The sequence below is a fragment of the Melanostigma gelatinosum genome (genome assembly GCF_949748355.1).
Source record: "Melanostigma gelatinosum genome assembly, chromosome: 21".
NCBI lineage: Eukaryota > Metazoa > Chordata > Actinopteri > Perciformes > Zoarcidae > Melanostigma > Melanostigma gelatinosum.
In genome coordinates, this window is record NC_136654.1 from 7,830,222 (window position 1) to 7,847,801 (window position 17,580).

The following is a 17,580-nucleotide window of genomic DNA, read 5'->3' on the forward strand; positions in this document are numbered from 1 at the left end:
ACAAAAAGGTAATGCAGGGGTGCATAATAATATCAGAAAACCCAACAACTCAAAATGTTTAAATGTGCTTTTATCTCTAACAAACAAACGCAAAAATACCAGAATTATTTGACAGACAGAATAAAATAATAATATACAGATAGGAAAACATTCAAAGATAATATACAACGGCAGACAAATATTATGCTTGTCGTTGTCTGCAGGTTTAACCTGTATGGAGAAAGAAAATGTAGAGATGGTTGCACAGCAGTCTGCAAACTGAATATGATCATCTTTTAGTTTGACTCTGCTCTTACCTTGATAGCCACTATTGCCAAAGAAGCCATTCAAGTCATATTTGCCGCTCTTCTCTTCTGTGGGCAAAGAAAATAAACATTTCAACATGTGAAAGTTTTCAAAATACTTCTTTATCTTGGAATATTACATATAAAGTTTCACTTCAAAGACTCTGCCCAGATTTTAATGTTTGGCACTTAAAGGAAGACTTAGACATTTTGGGAAATACACTTATTCACATTCTTGCTGAGAGTTGAATGAGAAGATTGATACCACTTTCATATCCGTCCATTAATTATGAAGCTTAAAGAGCATGAAGACTGGAAACGGGAAAACAGCTTGTCTGGTGTATAAAACCACAACTTGGCAAGTACTGTAGTTTATGGTACAGTGTTTTGACCTCTCAAGGACTTGCCTTGTGGGTGAAAATGCAGTTTGAGATGCTGCTGAATGTGTATCTGACGTGGCAGCTGCTGTTGATGGAGCAGGTCATCGGGCTGCTCAGGCACCTGAGCCACGCCCTGCGTTTCTGCAGAGCCACGAGCGAGGCCGGCAGTGCCCATGGGTTCACGCAGGTCCTCCACACCTGCTCCAGGCACCACATCAGGCGCGAAGGACTCCACCGGCAGATAGGATGGGTCAGAGGGGTAAACCAGGGTGGGGCTGGGAGCTGCAGGAAATGCGACATCTATGGCGGCAGAGACACAATCGAGAAAAAATAGAAGAATTATAAACTACGATTTCAATTTTGTCTTTGTTGTCTACGCACCATGTATGCAATTGAATCAATAGTGTGTCGGATTTATGGGGACCCATTTGCAGAATTGGAATATAATATTGATAACTGTTTTCATTCGTATGTAATCACCTGAAACTAAGATTTGTTGTATTTTTGTTAGCTTAGAATGAGCCGTTCATACATAAGGAGCAGGTCCTCTTCCACAGACTCCACCATGTTGCACCACCATGTTTCTACTGTAGCCCACAACGGACAAACCAAGCGATGGCTCTAGACTAGAGAGTCTTTCATGTTTTTACGTCATCTATCTTAGTTCACCCACATGCTTGGAAAGTGAGAACTAGATGCCACTAAATCCGACACACTGCTCCTTCAATACATTTCCTTTTTTGTTTTACCTTCTGGCTGCCCTTGTCCATTTATATAGCCCACATTTATGGAACGTGACAAACGGTTGAACATTACCTGTGTGCAGTTGAGCCACAAGAGACCACCAGAAATACACACTGTGTACTTACCGTATCTATCAATGGACATCCCATCGCCTTCAGCTGCAAATGCTGGCGTCTGTACATCTTCGTTCACTAAGAGGTCAGGAGTAAAGAATCATAAGACAAGAGACTGGGCTCTGAAGCATATTTGTGCCGATAATCTCATAAAAAGAAAACGCTTTTCCTGACGCACCATAAGATTTCCCAGCTGAATCTGCCTCAAGTGTCAGGGGATCATAAGGTAAACCAGCTGCATTTGTTTAAGGGGAAACGATATATGGTTACTGTATTTCTAATCCAACTGGTGGGAAATTAGTGGCAATAACGACAAAATACCATATTGTCCACCAGATTCAAGAGGCTGCGACTGGTACGGTCCCTGGTTATCTGTTGAGAGATTGATATGAAATCATTATTTCGTGAAATGTTATAAATTATTGGCATGAAAAGGGCTAATAAATGGATGTACTGTACCATATTTCCCAAAAGGTTTTGCTTCACTTCTAAAACCAAGAGTGTGTGGTGCATAGGGAACTTCACCACCTCCTTAGCAGTTGCCAACCACATAGAGATGTCAAGTTAAACCAAATAAAGAAACAAACAAGGGACAATTAGAAGGTAGCTGTCATGTTTGCTCAATCTCACCGTATTTGCCTGTTAATTTTCTGTGCTGTCCAAGTCCAAGCGGTTCAGGCTGATATCGTCCAAGTGGTTCAGGTTGATATGGTGACCCAGGCAGACCTGGAAGAAAACACATTATCAAATAAATTAAACAACAACAACAGCTTAAGAATGTCTGTCTGAAAATCTAGACAACCTATGGTTTCATGACTCTGACTGCATTTCTATTTTCTCATAATTCACATTTGAATGGACTAATCATTGAAAGAAACACATTTTGGGAAATGCACTGATTTGCTTTCTTGGCCAGAATAAAATGAGAGGATTGATACTCTCATACCTGTTCGCTAAATAGGAAACTACTGCCAGCAGTCAGCGAACTTAGCTTAGCATACAGACTGGAAACACGGCGAGCTGCTGTTACAAGAGGTTATGTGCAAAACTATTTCTTGGTTGAGGGCTGTAAAAGTATTTGCTTGTTGGTTGCAAGGCAATTTACCATACAAATAAGCTAATGAGAGTATTCCCCCCGCATGTCAACAAGTCTTTACCATATTCTCCAGTAGATATGGCTGCAGGGCTTAGTCCAGCTGGTTGAGCTTCAAAAGCCATTCTTCCATAACCTGTAGACAAGATGGAGAAATAATAAAGAAGAGGAAGACTAAAAGGTTAAGGGGTGAGGTGTGTGTAGCAAGCAAAGCAACAACAAGAGACATCAAAGTTAAGTGTTCACCATATTTGCCAGCTGTATTTCCATTACTGCCGAGACCAAGAAGCTGCCCACCGTTGGGGAACCCACCATATCCTGATCACAGATGAAGGGAAAACAGTACAAAACGATGACATGACTTCTCAAAATGGGCCCTCAAGAGAAGCCGTTTCACAGTCAAGTGTAGATTTGATTTCTCCAGTGTGTGCGTTTCTGGAATGGCTACTGCAATGAAGATAAAACTACTAGCCAAAGCAAAAAAAAACAACCATTTTGTCCCATCACACTGACCATATTGTGCGGGTGCAGGATCCCCTCCCATGCCGGCACCAAGACCACCTGCAAAGTATTTTGAATTCATAGAATATCTCAAGCTAGACATAAGGCCTTTGCAGCTCGGTGAAAAGGGCCTCAACATGCCAGGATTAACTGGTTTGCCTCCCACTTTGAGACAAACACATTGTTTTGAAATACAACATACTGCTTGACATATGACTCACCATATTTTGTAGATGATTTGCCATCACCAGCAGGCCCATAGGGGCTCCCACCATAACCTGGATAGAATTGAGACAGTTGGGACTCAGACTCACCATTCATGCTTGTATTGATTCTTAATGGGCTATAGGGACTTTGGTGTATAAAACACACACAGATCACTAAGAAATGAATTAGCAGTTTCCATCAAGGCCGACGTGCAACAGACTGAAAAGAAAGCATGTAATTATAACATATCACAGACATACCATACTTCCCTGCTCCATTAGTCTCTGTACGGAGGGGTTGTCCACCAAATTGCAACCCACCAATGCCTAAATCAAAGTGAGCAGTGAGCGGGCAGAGAATAATGTTGTATGGCAAATGAATGAAAAGAAGTTCAATGAGAAGACAGTTCATCAGTTCTGAACATCAAGGTGCCACAAACTCATGAAGCCGTAAGTAAGACTCCCTATCCAGGCTACGTTATAGAGTAGTCACAGGATAGGACCAACAACACTCACCGTATTTGGCGTTTGATTTCTCCGCAGCCATTCCCAGGTTCTGACCGCCAAAAGGCCAGCCGCCCATTCCTGTCCCATTGGAGAAGGTTTTGGTTCCGACATGTTAATGTTAAGCCGTACGGGGGTGTGCTTTCTCCCACTGAGTTTTCTTGCGTTAATAAAGATTTGAAAGAAATAACATCATACATACCACCATACATGCCACCATACATGCTGCCCAATTTTCCATTTGGACCAAGGCCAGCGGACTGAGGCTCAAACTGGCTCATTCCTGAACGAGTACACAGGAAATGTTTGCGTATCGAATCGATTTACTTTTACACCTGGAGATGAACGTGCTGCCAACGTTTACATAGTAATCAGACCAAGTTCCTGAAATCAATGATCAGATTACAGAAGTGCATGCCAACACACGGATAGATCTACAAACTGGACCTGAGACACTGAGATGGTTTGACAACAAACTGAACGAGGTAGAAAGCGCCTCAATTGCAAAGAGTGGAAAAAAATATTTTGCCTCTCTTGTTTTTTGGCTGTTTTGTGTCACAATCAGTTTTCATTGTGGATTACACTGTTGATTATTCTGCTCACTGCTGAATCATATTTTTATATGATGGCATATTTTACCATTTAGTCCAGCAGGAACCATTGGAGCTCCATGGTAAGGCATTTGTTTGGCACCTGAAGAATCAGCAAATTGGACAATAATGGATTATTTTTACTGTTTCACTATCCATGCCTTGTTAATCTAATTTACTTCACCTTTATATTATATTTATCTTTAACTGCATCCACACATATCATACCTGATTTTCCATTAGCACCTTGGCTAAGACCTGGAAAACAGAGAAATGCTTACTTTTACTGTAATTCCCACAAAATTGAATGAATTAATTTTCATATAATGGCACTTGCTTGCGTAGTCAGGTTGTACACCAGCACTGTAGCCATTTCCATTTCCATTCCCTGCAAAAAAAGACATCATAAACTCCCTTAGTGCTCTGAATTCAAGACTAGAATGCTGAGCAAAATGGTGCAAAATATCACAGCAGCAACTACCGGAATACATCGTCTACCAAGTCACAGTGTTTAATATCCGTTCATGTATTCAGTGCTCTAACAGAGTTAGAGTAAACCTCAAATTCTAGCTGATCCGGACTGAACTGCTTCACCCAGACCTGCATTACCCGAGAGGAATTTAAGAATTTAAGTAAAACTCGGCAGATTTGATACGAGAACAATTCAAAGACTGGTTTTTGGGCGTCCAAATTCAGCCTTAGTTCATAAAGCTATGTAGGCCACACTCATCAGCTTACAAGTTGAATTAAAAGACAACTATTCAAGCTTATCCTTTCAATTTGTACCTCCATATGTATTTCCATATCCAGCTCCGAGGTACGCCCCTTGTCCGTAACCTGAGAGCATACAGAACAATCATCAAAACACATTCCACACCTCAAATTATAATGATTCATATGTCCTATGAATGAGGTCTAATTGCTTTAAAAAAAACAAAAAACACTCACTAGGTTGCTTAGGTTGCCCAGCATTGGGATATCCAAGGTCTGCTGCACACATGAATGCAAAGGTACTTTGAAAAACACATCTGAACTTCCATGGAAGTGAAAGAGGAAACCAGGAAAATATCAAGATTCACTGCGTGTTTATATTGACACTAAATGTTACCATATCCATTGCTGCGTCCAGGGTCAGCGTCGCCTCCAACTCCATAACCTTTGGATGAACAAAACTTCGATGAGAAATATAAGGTCTTTACCTTCACCTTCATACCACGGAAGAGAAAACAAGTACGGTGATATATATGTTGATAGATTAAGTATGATATATCTTACTTTGTGGATTTAAAACCTTAGGTGTTGCCCTAATAGCCTTTTTATTAGCAGGCTCGTTACCTGGTTTGTTTGCTCCACCTCCATTAGAATACCCCCCTGTCCTGGCAGCATGTCCTAAACAATCGGACAATATCACGCAATTTCAATGAGCATCTGCAAAATGCTCCATTGTGAACATTTCACACACATGAATTTTGACGATGAAGAATAAAGTGGATTTACTGTTGGGTTTAGCACCATATCTGTTCGGAACACCAGCTCCTGCTCCATAACCTAAAAAAAAGGAATGAAAGAATCATGAATAATTCACGATATAAACAATGAGTGTTATTCTATTCATGCAACAAACACTTCTGTACCTTTTGTGTTTGTGCCAGCGGATGCTCCAGCACCTGCATTATAACCTTGACATGACAAAAACAATGTGTACAGTTAGTTTTAATCATCTGACTCGTCTCTGTGTTTAATATTCAAGTCCCGGTAGTGACCGAGCTCACGTAGGGTCATAAATAAGTGCTGCAATCGGTGGATTTATGTAAAATCCAACCTCCCTTCAATATTTCACTGAACCACTTAAAAAGCATCCCACTTCCACATTGTACATGTAGTAAAAGTAAAAATGCACTTTTTTTTTAGCATGCTCATGCTATTTGGCTATTAGTTTACCAGATCGTGGTATTTTCATCCATTGTCCATTTGGTACTCCTGACGGTCCACAGTCTGGAACACCAGCAAAAACATGAATTACCAGCACTGTTCAAGATTTAAAAGCAAACTAATATTTGTTCCTACAACCAAGCAGTCAACCTCCAAATAAGCAGACTTTGTATGATTGTGATGTTACTGTAATTTAGCATAGCTGCACTACGTTATTCATTTATTTGGACTCTTTTGACCTTTTTACCTTTCGAAGACTGGCCCGACACGAATTACCTCCGATTTAGTGAACAGCAGCTCCCATTAGTCACTTTAACACATCATCAAAACCCCAAATGCTGATAAAATAATCTCAGTTGAAATGTTAATGGGCCTTATTTACAAACTGCGTCTGCACAAATCTGTGCAAAAACCATGCGCATGCACAAATCTGTGCAAAAACCATGCGCATGAACTACTTACGCACAAATAAGGCATTCATCAATATTTTATCGCCTGAAATTAATATTACACAACACATTTTGAGTCATTCAAACCATATTCTTCCAACATTATTTTGCATATGCTTGTTCAGGTATAATGTTTGCTCACGTTGCTAGCTGGCACTAAAAGTAAGACGTATTGGATCATTTAAAATTGTGGGGAAACCAAAGTTGTTACACTTCCTCTTAAGGAGGCCATGGATGTCTGCGGGGCAGGACTCAGATTAGGTGTTGTTCAAAGAAAAGAGAGTAATGTTTACCAGGTTTTGTTGGTTTAGCTCCCTGTCCCTTGGAGATGGAAGCTCCTCCTCCGTGCTCTGAAAAAAAAAGGAGTGACAAACTGTCAGATCAGGATTTCGTTGGAAGTAATCCAAGTACAATTTCTTTAAATAATGTTGCACTTGCAACATCATTGAAAAAATGAATGAGTGGGTTAAACTTAAGCCGCCTCATGCACCACGAATGCATCAAATTAAACTTCACATGTCAAAGCAATAGCTTGAAATTTTGGGAAACACGCTCATTCGCTTTGTTGGGGAGTGTTAGAGGATTAATCTTTACCAGCTCTTTAAGTGTAAAAAGACCAAATAGTGGTTTTAAAAGCAGGCTTACTGTTTCCAGTCTTTGTATTAAGTCAAGATAATAGATACAATATTAATTACACAAAAAACTAAGATTCAACCCCAAGGTAACTTTAAAGAAAAATTACCTTAATGGGCATACAATGGTGTGCAATATATATTGATAGAGAGAATGTCATCTTTATTGCCAAAGTACTACAAGTTAGACTGAATCCGAGCCATTAAAACACCACAAATCTTGCGGGTTTATAATGTCCACAATTCTGCAACAGATTCAGGACGAAGTTAAGACAAATTCAGTCGGCACATGCAGTTCAGTCGGCACATGCACAGCGAGTGAACACACCCAAATCAAGATTTAGTTTACCAGTTGCCCCAGTTTCTCCTGCAGTGAGACCTTTGACCGATCCTGCCCCAGGGTGACTTTTGATCTTTGCTTCTTCTGGTGCGAACTCAGGCACACCGACAGCCAGTGCTTCCTCAGGGATGATGCGCCCTGTGTTTTTAGCTGCCACTGTTTCAGGAACAGCTTTGGTTTTCAGGTGTTTGGTGCTTTCAGGGGCAGCATCCCCGTCGCTGGGGCCGTCTTCAGAAAGAGCATCTGCCTCTGCACCTTTTTGCTGAGGCAGAGCACTTCCAGTCACATAACCTAGAGGTCACACGTTTCATCATCAAACTTACGAAATGTTTGGAAGTCATTACTGATAATGTCCCCACAAATTAAAAAGCAACATATTATAAAACATCATTTCACACAGTATAATGAGGCCACATTGCTGTAAACAACCAGTCAAGCAATGTTTTCAAATGTACAGTACACAATTCATTGTAATTGTAATGCAATAGTAGAGTGACATTCTGCAACTTAATTTAAATATAATTATAATTAGTATGAACTCATGAATATTCTTTGTTTCATATAAAATAAATACAGTACGTGGCTCTATCTGACAGAGAAGATCATATTACTGTGATAATCATCTTTAGTGATGCGAAGCCAAACGTTTTTTAAATGATTTGCTATTTTTTTTTTAAATACTTCCAGTAATTCTATTCTTTCCTGCCACAGACGTTTTGCACAGATTCAGGTGTAGGGTACTTGCCTTGAGGTAGTGGTGCTGGGTTTGTCTTCGGAGCCTTGCGCTGTGGGCCCATGGGTCCTGGTTCAGGCCTGGGTTCAGGTGCAGGCTTTGGGCCTTTGCCTTGAGGAATCGCTGGTGCTGGTTCTGGTGTAGCCTGAAGGACTAGTGGCGTCTGTTTGTAGCTTTTTCCTTGTGGCACAGGTGAAGGCAGCTTTTGATATTGATCTTGTGTCACCATAACACGGATACCACGCGTCGGCTCGGGGGAAACTGGTGCTGCGCCTTCAGTTATTGCTTGTGGAGTTGCACTCAGCTGCTCAGGAGAGAGAACTCCACCTTTTAGGCCCTTTTCATTGTACGCACCTGCACTCTTTATGCCCTTACTATTTGGCATCATGTCGTAGCCTGAGAACCAACAAATAAATACATTTGAATGAAAAAGAGTAAAGCTTAAAACATTCGGTAAGTTATACAACAAAAGAGAGATAAAGCTGACAAAACACATGCATGCACAGGATCATTTACCAGTATTAGCTGCTTTAGCCAACTGTCCGTTCGGTACACCAGCTGGACCACCATATCCTGTAAAAGAAATCGTTTTTATAAACAAATTCCCGAGCACCTTCACTGGGCGGCACTGCTCCAACTCCTTTGCTAGTTTGTAGTTTTGAGCGTCCGTATAATGCAAACAATGGTTTGTGTGTTTGCATAATTAATATGTCACATTGTGTGACCGTTTCAAGGCAGAGATACATTTGCCTTCACAGACATCTCTCGAGATTAACTGTGACATATTGTATTCAGAGCTTATTAATGAATCTAATTCATTTGACATTGGATAGCTGGAACTTACTTCCATATCCACCGAGTGCAGCACCATTTCTAACTCCATGACCTTAAAAAACAATACAAACAAGACGTAAGCAAGGCTGGTAGTAATGGAAGATCTTAAATGCCTTAATCAAAACAAAGAGGTGAAATACAATACATGTCCTTGCAAGCATTTCCTTTTTATGTATTCATTTGCTGTGTCAATTAAATGAAAAACTGATTAAAAGAACAATTATTTGGCCTTTGGTGTATTATGTTTCACTGCTGTCCAGCAGAGAGCGGCACAGACCTGCCATTACTAAATGTTTCCATGAAGACGTGAAAAGCGAAATAACTATCCTTTAAACATACGCTTTTAAATATATACGCTCTTAATTGTGACAAAGGCAATGCATATGTAAAAAGGAAATACAGTACAGTGTGGCATTTCACTTTACTTCTTTGTTTGACTTGTAATGTCGGCATTTGAAGTCTTCCGTATGTAATAATAGTAACCCACACATCACTGTATATTTTAACAGGTGGTCACCATTGGGTTTGGCTGCATAGCCTTTGGTTACGCCAGCTCCGGCTGCAGCTCCATAACCTTGAGTCAAACATAATGTTACATAAAATACCATCCCACTGAAACAGAAGACCATTTATAACAATAAATCACTTACCATGGGGTCTTGCTCTATATCCATTGGGAACCGCTCCATTTCCAAAACCTATCGTTAAACAAATCCTTACAAAACATTCTCATAACACAACATCCTCATCATAATATCCGTGTCCTTGTTTTGTGAGACATTTAGAATACCAGCGTTACCTGGTTGGGGTTTCATAGCACCTCCTCTGGCGGCTCCATATCCTGTAACACATTCATTCAAGCAAATCACTTCATATTCCGCTTGAGATGCCATCAAAATACAACAGTGTTTTGAATCAAAAACACATTTGAAAAACAAGTGCCGGTCTTACCGTTGGGTCTGGTGCCAAACCCATTTGGAATATTGCCATAACTTAGCTTTGTCTGTGCTTCACAGAGAGATCCACAGATTCTCTCATTTGATGTTAAGTTATTGATTTATTCTAAAATCATTTTTGGTGCAAGAGACAACGGTTTAAATATTGTTAAAAAAGAATTATTAAAAAAAACAAAAAGTGGTCATAGCGCTGGAAAGGTAATATTGCACTTTGATCCCAAAATAATATACATGTGAAATTAAAAACACACCATTAGGATAAGTTATATGCTGTAATGGATATTATTCATAGTTTTACCGTTGGGTGTTGCACCTTGTCCATTGGGCAAACCAGCTGCAGCACCGTAGCCTGAAATTTCAACAATTGTCAAAAGAGTTCAGAGGAGGAACATGTTATCCAACAATTCAGAGATATTATTTTCTCTTGACAGTCGGAGTATTTCTACCAGGCTTCGGTCCCTTCATGCCTCCATTCCCATGCCGAGCTCCCAGACCCAAACCGGCGCTGCCATAACCGCCATTGTAGCCTGTAAATATTAACAAATAGTATTTATGTTTTATTCATTGTCCCGTAAGTCATGTCAAAAAGGACTGACTTGTGTATGACTAACCTCCCATGGGTTGAGCTCCATAACCATTACCGCCATATGCTAGAAGAACACAAAAACACAATGTTACAGGTGTATCCGGTGGTGATCTCAGAACTGAGAGGTGGCATTCACTCACCTTGGTTCCTGGCAAGCTGAGGTACTCCCATACCTCTGGAGGCTCCCATCCCCACACCTGGACCTTAAATCACAGAAGTACACGTGTATCAAAGTGAATGTTATGATTAACCCGAAAACAAGGCGGCAGAAGGTGAGTTACCGGCGCCATAATGTGGTCGTCCATATCCTTTCATAGGTTTACTTCCAGCTGCCCCCTGTCCTGTTGAATACAGAGAGATGCTTAAGTTATCTAAACAAAAAGATGAACATGTTTTTTGTTGCAAAAACTCAAAGAGTATCATGCTGACCATTTGAACGTGACCAGTCTTACCATTTGGTCTCGCTCCATTGCCGTTGTATGGGTCAGCTGTGGCTCCTTGACCTAAAGAAGGGTTATTGTATTCTGTGATATCGTATACACACACTGTAAATTTAGTATTTTATTTGAAGTTTTTGCAGACATTACCATTAGTTTTAGCCCCATTTCCATTAGGTACACCAGCTACAGCACCATAGCCTGGTACAGAGGGACATTTAATGAATCTACATACAGCACCGCAGGTGAAGAAGAACTCACTGCAACATGTCGCTGACACTACAGTGCAAGACTAACCAACAAACATTTCAATTAGGTATTAAAATTGTGTATGACGTACGAACGGGCTTTTTAAAGCAACTCATGATGTCGTTCGCGGGAATGCGTAGAACCTTTTAAACTCAAATCCTTTCAGTGTTGCTTTGGATACTATCCAGTGTCTAATTTGAATCCAGTGCCACAAGCACATCACCGCCTTTGCACCAACACTAAGTTGATTTCTGACACTGACGTAACTCAACGCTTTCTTTTCCAACACCCACATCACACTTAATGTTTGTACTGTAAGTGTATTTTTGGGCGCATGCTTTCACCATACACAACCAGATTGTTTCATTAAAACATCCAATCAATACACTGAGACATTTTGTAACAATGCTGTAAGAGCTACCGTACCGTTGCCTTTTATTCCATGTGCATTATGTGCAGCAGCTGCAGCGCCGTAACCTACAAATAGATACAACACAAAAAAAGTTCTCTCATCAGCATCAGCATCATCGTCGTCGTCATGTCAAACAGGATTTCTGGCATGACGTGTGTGTGTGTGTGTGTGTGTGTGTGTGTGTGTGTGTGTGTGTGTGTGTGTGTGTGTGTGTGTGTGTGTGTGTGTGTGTGTGTGTGTGTGTGTGTGTGTGTGTGTGTGTGTGTGTGTGTGCGTGCGTGCGTGTGTGTGCGTTTCATACCGTTGCCTTTCATCTGTTGTCCATTGGTTGGGCCGGCCTGAACTCCATATCCTGCAAAAACCATCACATTGACAGCAAATATTCACAAAGTTAAATAAGAATTATTTCTAAACTAGATGCAAACTGGTGGAGAGATTCATGTAACAAATATGATGCAGTAATATCATCAGAAAAACAACAACTTTTAACACCATGTCTGTGTTGAGCTCAGGTTTAGTGATGTATCAGAAACTGAATATCTTGCATTCGCTGTCAGATCTTGCATGTTTGTGAATGCTGAGGTCCACGTTGGATTACGAACCCTGTGGGTTTCCACCGTGTCCATTGGGTACACCAGCTGCTGCTCCATAGCCTTAAAAACAAGATGGATAAACGTAACCTACAGATCCTCCACCTTAAAGTTTCTACAGAGTGATTCACTTCAACAGAGTGAACACAGGTACATGGCTGAACTTTACCTTTCATCCCTCCTCCATTGGTCCCACCAGCAGCTGCTCCATAGCCTTGAATAGATTACAAATGTGGGGAGGGAAAGGTAGAATAAGCTACTTGCATTTATTAGTAAGCTCTATTTGCACTTACAATATCAACTGAGTGTTGGGAAACTGTCTTTCGAATCAAATCAATCCGTCATGCAGATTTATATAATGCTAACATTTGGTAATCACTAACCTTGGCCTTTTGTGGGGTATCTGCCGTGTCCATTTTGTGCACCCATTGCCTGACCCACACCTTAGAAAAACAGTTCATGAAAAATGTTCTCAGAAACAGAACTTCATGGCTGGAGAAATTTGCTTTAAATTTACCTTTTGATGACATCAGCATTCGTGCTACACCTCCACCATTCTGAGGTTTATTTCCTAGAAAGATCATGACATGACAGCTGTGAACAAAAGCTTCAGCTTCTGTGGAAATCCCACAAATGTAATCATTTTCATGTTTAATAGGGACAGAAAGTGTACAGAGTCTGATGGTTTACCATTAGGTTGTGGCCACTGTCCATTGGATACTCCAGATGCAGGACCATAACCTTGAACACAGCACACTGAATGTTAAATTACTGTCATAAATATAGATATATCTTCTTTTTTTTTGGCTTCAGTGGCAAGTCTGATGAACATTTTTTGGAAAGTAGCTAGCCTCTACAGAAGTCAATGGAGTGACTGTGTACAAGCAGTAAAAACCATTCTTTCCCTCCTCACAGAGGGACGTTACATTTAGACTGCTGCTGCCACTGAAGCCAAGCTGCCTTTGACTTCACAAACAGAGAGCGCTGGTGAAGAGAAAAGAATATTGAGTTGCTTTTTGTTCAAATAGATTTATAATAAGCAAGACTACTAAACAGGAAACGCAGGGGAGAAAATCCACATCTCACAAAGGTTGAATCTCCCAAACACGACACGACACATGGATCAACAATCAGCTCTGCAAAACAAAACAAAAAGACCCAACTTGAACAGTTGTTGAATAAATGATATTTATATTCAACAATTCTCCCATCTACCCTGCTGCTGGTGAGCTGATGCCACAACTCAAATATCAATGGAAACGTAAGCATGCAACTGAGGGAACATGTGTATGTATGTGCGTTAATGTATGAACAGAAATAATTCATGTAAATCTCGCCTGAGTTGCATACAAACACAAACTGATGTTTTTTTCTTCACCCCGTCTCTTCTTTTTGCCTTTTCTTCTCTATTTTTAATTCAGTGTGTGCAAGTGTTCCACCTTCTCTCTACTGTAGAGTGACTCTAACATACGGGACTTGGATTTCTTCGCCGAAATAAACTATTCAGCCGTATTTCTCCTAGAAGTATTCCAGTAACAGTAACCGGGGGGGTTGAAATATTATTTCATCATCCAACAAACATACCAACTCTCCTAATTTCTTGCTTTAATTCTTACAAACAAAACACCTTGACACAAGGTTGACGGTGCCTGTCTTGTGTTGATGGTACGGATTCATGGCCTTTGTCATAAAGGCATCCCGCACAAATGCAGGTAAATCTAATGTCAAACATCAAGATGAGATGGTGGTTATCACATCTCTTCACTCACCCCCCGTGTGTGCTGCCTGCACCAGCCAAAGGATCACTGTGCTCTGACGTAGTAGTAGTCCCAGCATAGTGGACCTGGAGAGGGGGGGAAAAATAGCCCGAAATGTCTTGGACCCAGCAGGAGAATGAGGAGCGCAGAGCCGATGATCTGGAGTGGGCAACGTACCCGGATAGCGAGGGTCTGATATACACTCTGGTCTGAGGTGCCCCCTCCTCCTGCGTACACATGCTCCTGTTCTCCAGAACCCCCTCTACTTGTTGGGAGAGACACTCGTTGTGTCCACATCAACTAAATAATTGGGCACTGAAATAAATTCACACTTAAGGGAGACAGAGATGCAGAGAGAGGGAGCTCATCGGACATTGACTGATTAACTCTGGACTGTGTATCACATAGGATGGATTCATTCTCATAGTTTGATACGATTATACAAATTAATCCGTTGTGTGTTTTTGAATCAGAGGGTTGGCCAACATTTTCTCATGTCATGCAATGCTACAAAACAAATATGTTCTCCTGTAAACAGTGTGCTTTAAAATATTTAAAAGATCTGTAGTCAAGTCAAATATAGCATGTAGAGCATGCCAAAGTCTCTCTCACATATGTGTGTATAAACATATATATTATGTGTATAAACAAACACATAATGCATAAAATCATGATTGTACAGATGATGAAACATACTGCAGACATGCTGAGTTCAACACTTTCAGACATAAATCATTCTCAACCGTACTACAGTGACCGAGCCCAACAAAGTTAAACTTGTACATGCAAACATCTGAACAGGCAGCAGTGTTTGGTTTTTAAATGTTTTTGCAGGCACTTCTACATTTTAATCAAATGATTCCGTGAACTTTATTTAAAAAAAATAAAAACTACTGTGCAGAAGGCTCAACATTAGTTCATTTGTGAATGGACTTCATGACAGAAATGACATCACTTCAAGATGCAGACAGTTTAAAGATGGAGACTGAGGGAGCTTCTACTTGCACCCACGCCTCTTTCAGTCCACAACGTCTCCACGGTCACACACAGTTGGTAAGAGACCCTTGCATATTTAAAGAAAAGCCAGTAAAAAGAGAAAGATATCTCACCTTTCACATAGATTCCTCACTTAAAGTCCAAATCCTCTTCTTATGGGATCAAGGAGAGGTGAAGGTCTCACCTCCCAGCCCACCCAGACCTCTCACATACTTGGCTTCTCAACAAAGTCATTCACCATCTCCGCCGCCACTGACGAACCATCTGTCGAACCTGGTAACAAATGTGTCCTTCCACTCCTCTGATCCTTAAGCTCCTCATCTCCTCTGGAAATGCGTAAGTTATCATGCTTTTACTCCCCCAGCCTCCGTGGATGAATAAGACGTCATGCAGATTGTCTCTTACAGCGAGTTAAGTGGCGGATAAGTCAAATAATAGTTGGTGTAATAATTGCAGGAGTTTGATTTGACATGCATGTAGAAATAACGACATTCAGAGTGGAATAATCACAGCGTACACAAAGCGCATCAGACAATTCATTTTTACACTGCTGCTCCTGACCCGAGAGGATGAATCCGGCTTCCTCTCACGCCACGTTTGTAGTTTTGCGTGAAACGTCTCAATAACTATTGGATGACGACTATGAAATTTGTGACACATCGCCAAGTTGTATCAGTTCGTGTTAGAAGAAGCTCATGCTGAAGCTGGCTTCCATCTGCTGCTACAGTGGGGTTTGGTTTGAGGTGGTGGTCAGGATGTTAGTGCGTCGCTCAGTGTACCGGAGAAAGAGAACAAACCTGCGGCCTCGAGACCACAGTGGCACCACTGTTCGACAAGGCTTCTCTGACTCCACACAGCCATGTCTGCAATGTGTATCCCTGCCCAGATGTATGCAGCTGTTAGAGGCAGGCTGGCCAGCAAGGCTCTGACTCAGTATTTGGTGGACTCGGCCAACTGTTGAGTGTTGAATGCTGGCATTGTAAATACAACTTCACTCGACAACGTCGCTTTAAAGCTGCTGCAAACAAACCCAGAATGACAGCTGTGACCACAGCGGGGTCTGAAGAGCGATTAAAAACACTTCCATCATTTAATGGTTAATGGCTATAATTTAAAGATCTCATACACCATATGAATATTTTCCTTTATATTTAATATCTATTGTTCTTTTAAATATCTTTATAATATACTGTATTACTGATCATGTTGAGGTTTGATCTACTTTACACCAAGACTTTATATATAGTCTGTCACTGACAGACCAAAACACATAAAGGGAGAAAGACATCCCAGTGGAGCCTCATATGCATTGATGCTGACAGAGCACTAAAGCATGCACAGATATATCGGATGTCACATTCAAACGAGTAAATATTTGATCAATTAGGCAGTTTTTGGCTCCTGCCTACAACTTTTACTATATATTTTCTCTTCAGTCACCTCCTTGTCTAATGATTTACTTTACTAGTATTGGCAAAACTGTCCTTGTGTATTTGCGAGTCCCTTCCCTCAGTGACACTCATTTGAGTTCTGCTTTGTATAGAAATATCCGTTTAGGACATTTCTTAGTCACATGTTCCGCTGCCAGTGTCTCCCTTTAGGAATGTCACACTGGTGTTTCAGCACAGAACTTGTAGGCTTATTGGTTTAGTTGCAACTCAACTCCCTTCAGCAAACAAAACATGAAATCTAGAGCAGATTCTTTTCTGAGATTTGGTTTTAATGTGCCAGAGTCAATTCACAGGACAATGGCTCAGCCACAGCCTACATGGATGCTGCCAATGTAGCTTTGTATTCATTCTTATGTTCCGTTCACATTTACTTAAATATTTGTGGTACCAGACACCATTGCGGTACGAGTAAAAATAACCAATTTATTGTATTTTCTTTCGACCTTATTAAAGCCTAGTGTGTGCCACTTACGGTTTCTGAATAATCATTTCAAATTTATTTTTAATATGAAACTCTCAAAATCAGGGAGTCATTAAGAAATGAAGGCAAATAAAACTGTTTTTGAAACCCGCTGAGTCATCACTTTTGACTGAGCAAAAGACAAAGAGCACATCATGTCCTCCACGGCTAAGTGCCAAAATGCATTGTCGGCAGACTTGATCAAACTGTTGAGCAATTTAAAGATTCTTTTTATTTGTGTTGCAAGTGCTCTACAAGGGTGCAATATAAATTACAGTTTCCAAATGAACATACTAAATAAAAAATTACATCATATTTAGTATTGCTACACAATGCATGCCTTGTTACAAA

General features: G+C 40.7%; 1 protein-coding gene across 1 annotated transcript; it reads right to left on the reverse strand.

Annotated features, from left to right (window-relative positions):
• Positions 1 to 205: 205 nt before the first annotated feature.
• cmn (calymmin) lies at positions 206 to 14,421 on the reverse strand (the record flags this gene model as incomplete). The annotated part of the gene is made up of 33 exons (XM_079294043.1): positions 14,335 to 14,421; positions 13,256 to 13,306; positions 13,083 to 13,136; positions 12,949 to 13,008; positions 12,277 to 12,327; positions 11,985 to 12,040; positions 10,903 to 11,080; positions 10,738 to 10,818; positions 10,563 to 10,640; positions 9,853 to 9,909; positions 9,018 to 9,074; positions 8,514 to 8,897; positions 7,778 to 8,059; positions 7,090 to 7,146; positions 6,357 to 6,410; positions 6,050 to 6,094; positions 5,913 to 5,963; positions 5,751 to 5,804; positions 5,524 to 5,571; positions 5,202 to 5,252; positions 4,028 to 4,108; positions 3,838 to 3,906; positions 3,583 to 3,648; positions 3,337 to 3,393; positions 2,861 to 2,932; positions 2,679 to 2,750; positions 2,152 to 2,247; positions 1,843 to 1,893; positions 1,700 to 1,756; positions 1,534 to 1,599; positions 692 to 964; positions 297 to 353; positions 206 to 210 (listed from the first exon to the last, which is right to left on the reverse strand). The coding sequence occupies exons 1-33, from the start codon at positions 14,399 to 14,401 to the stop codon at positions 206 to 208; spliced, it is 2,838 nt and encodes a 945-aa protein (XP_079150169.1). The 5' UTR covers positions 14,402 to 14,421.
• Positions 14,422 to 17,580: the final 3,159 nt, after the last annotated feature.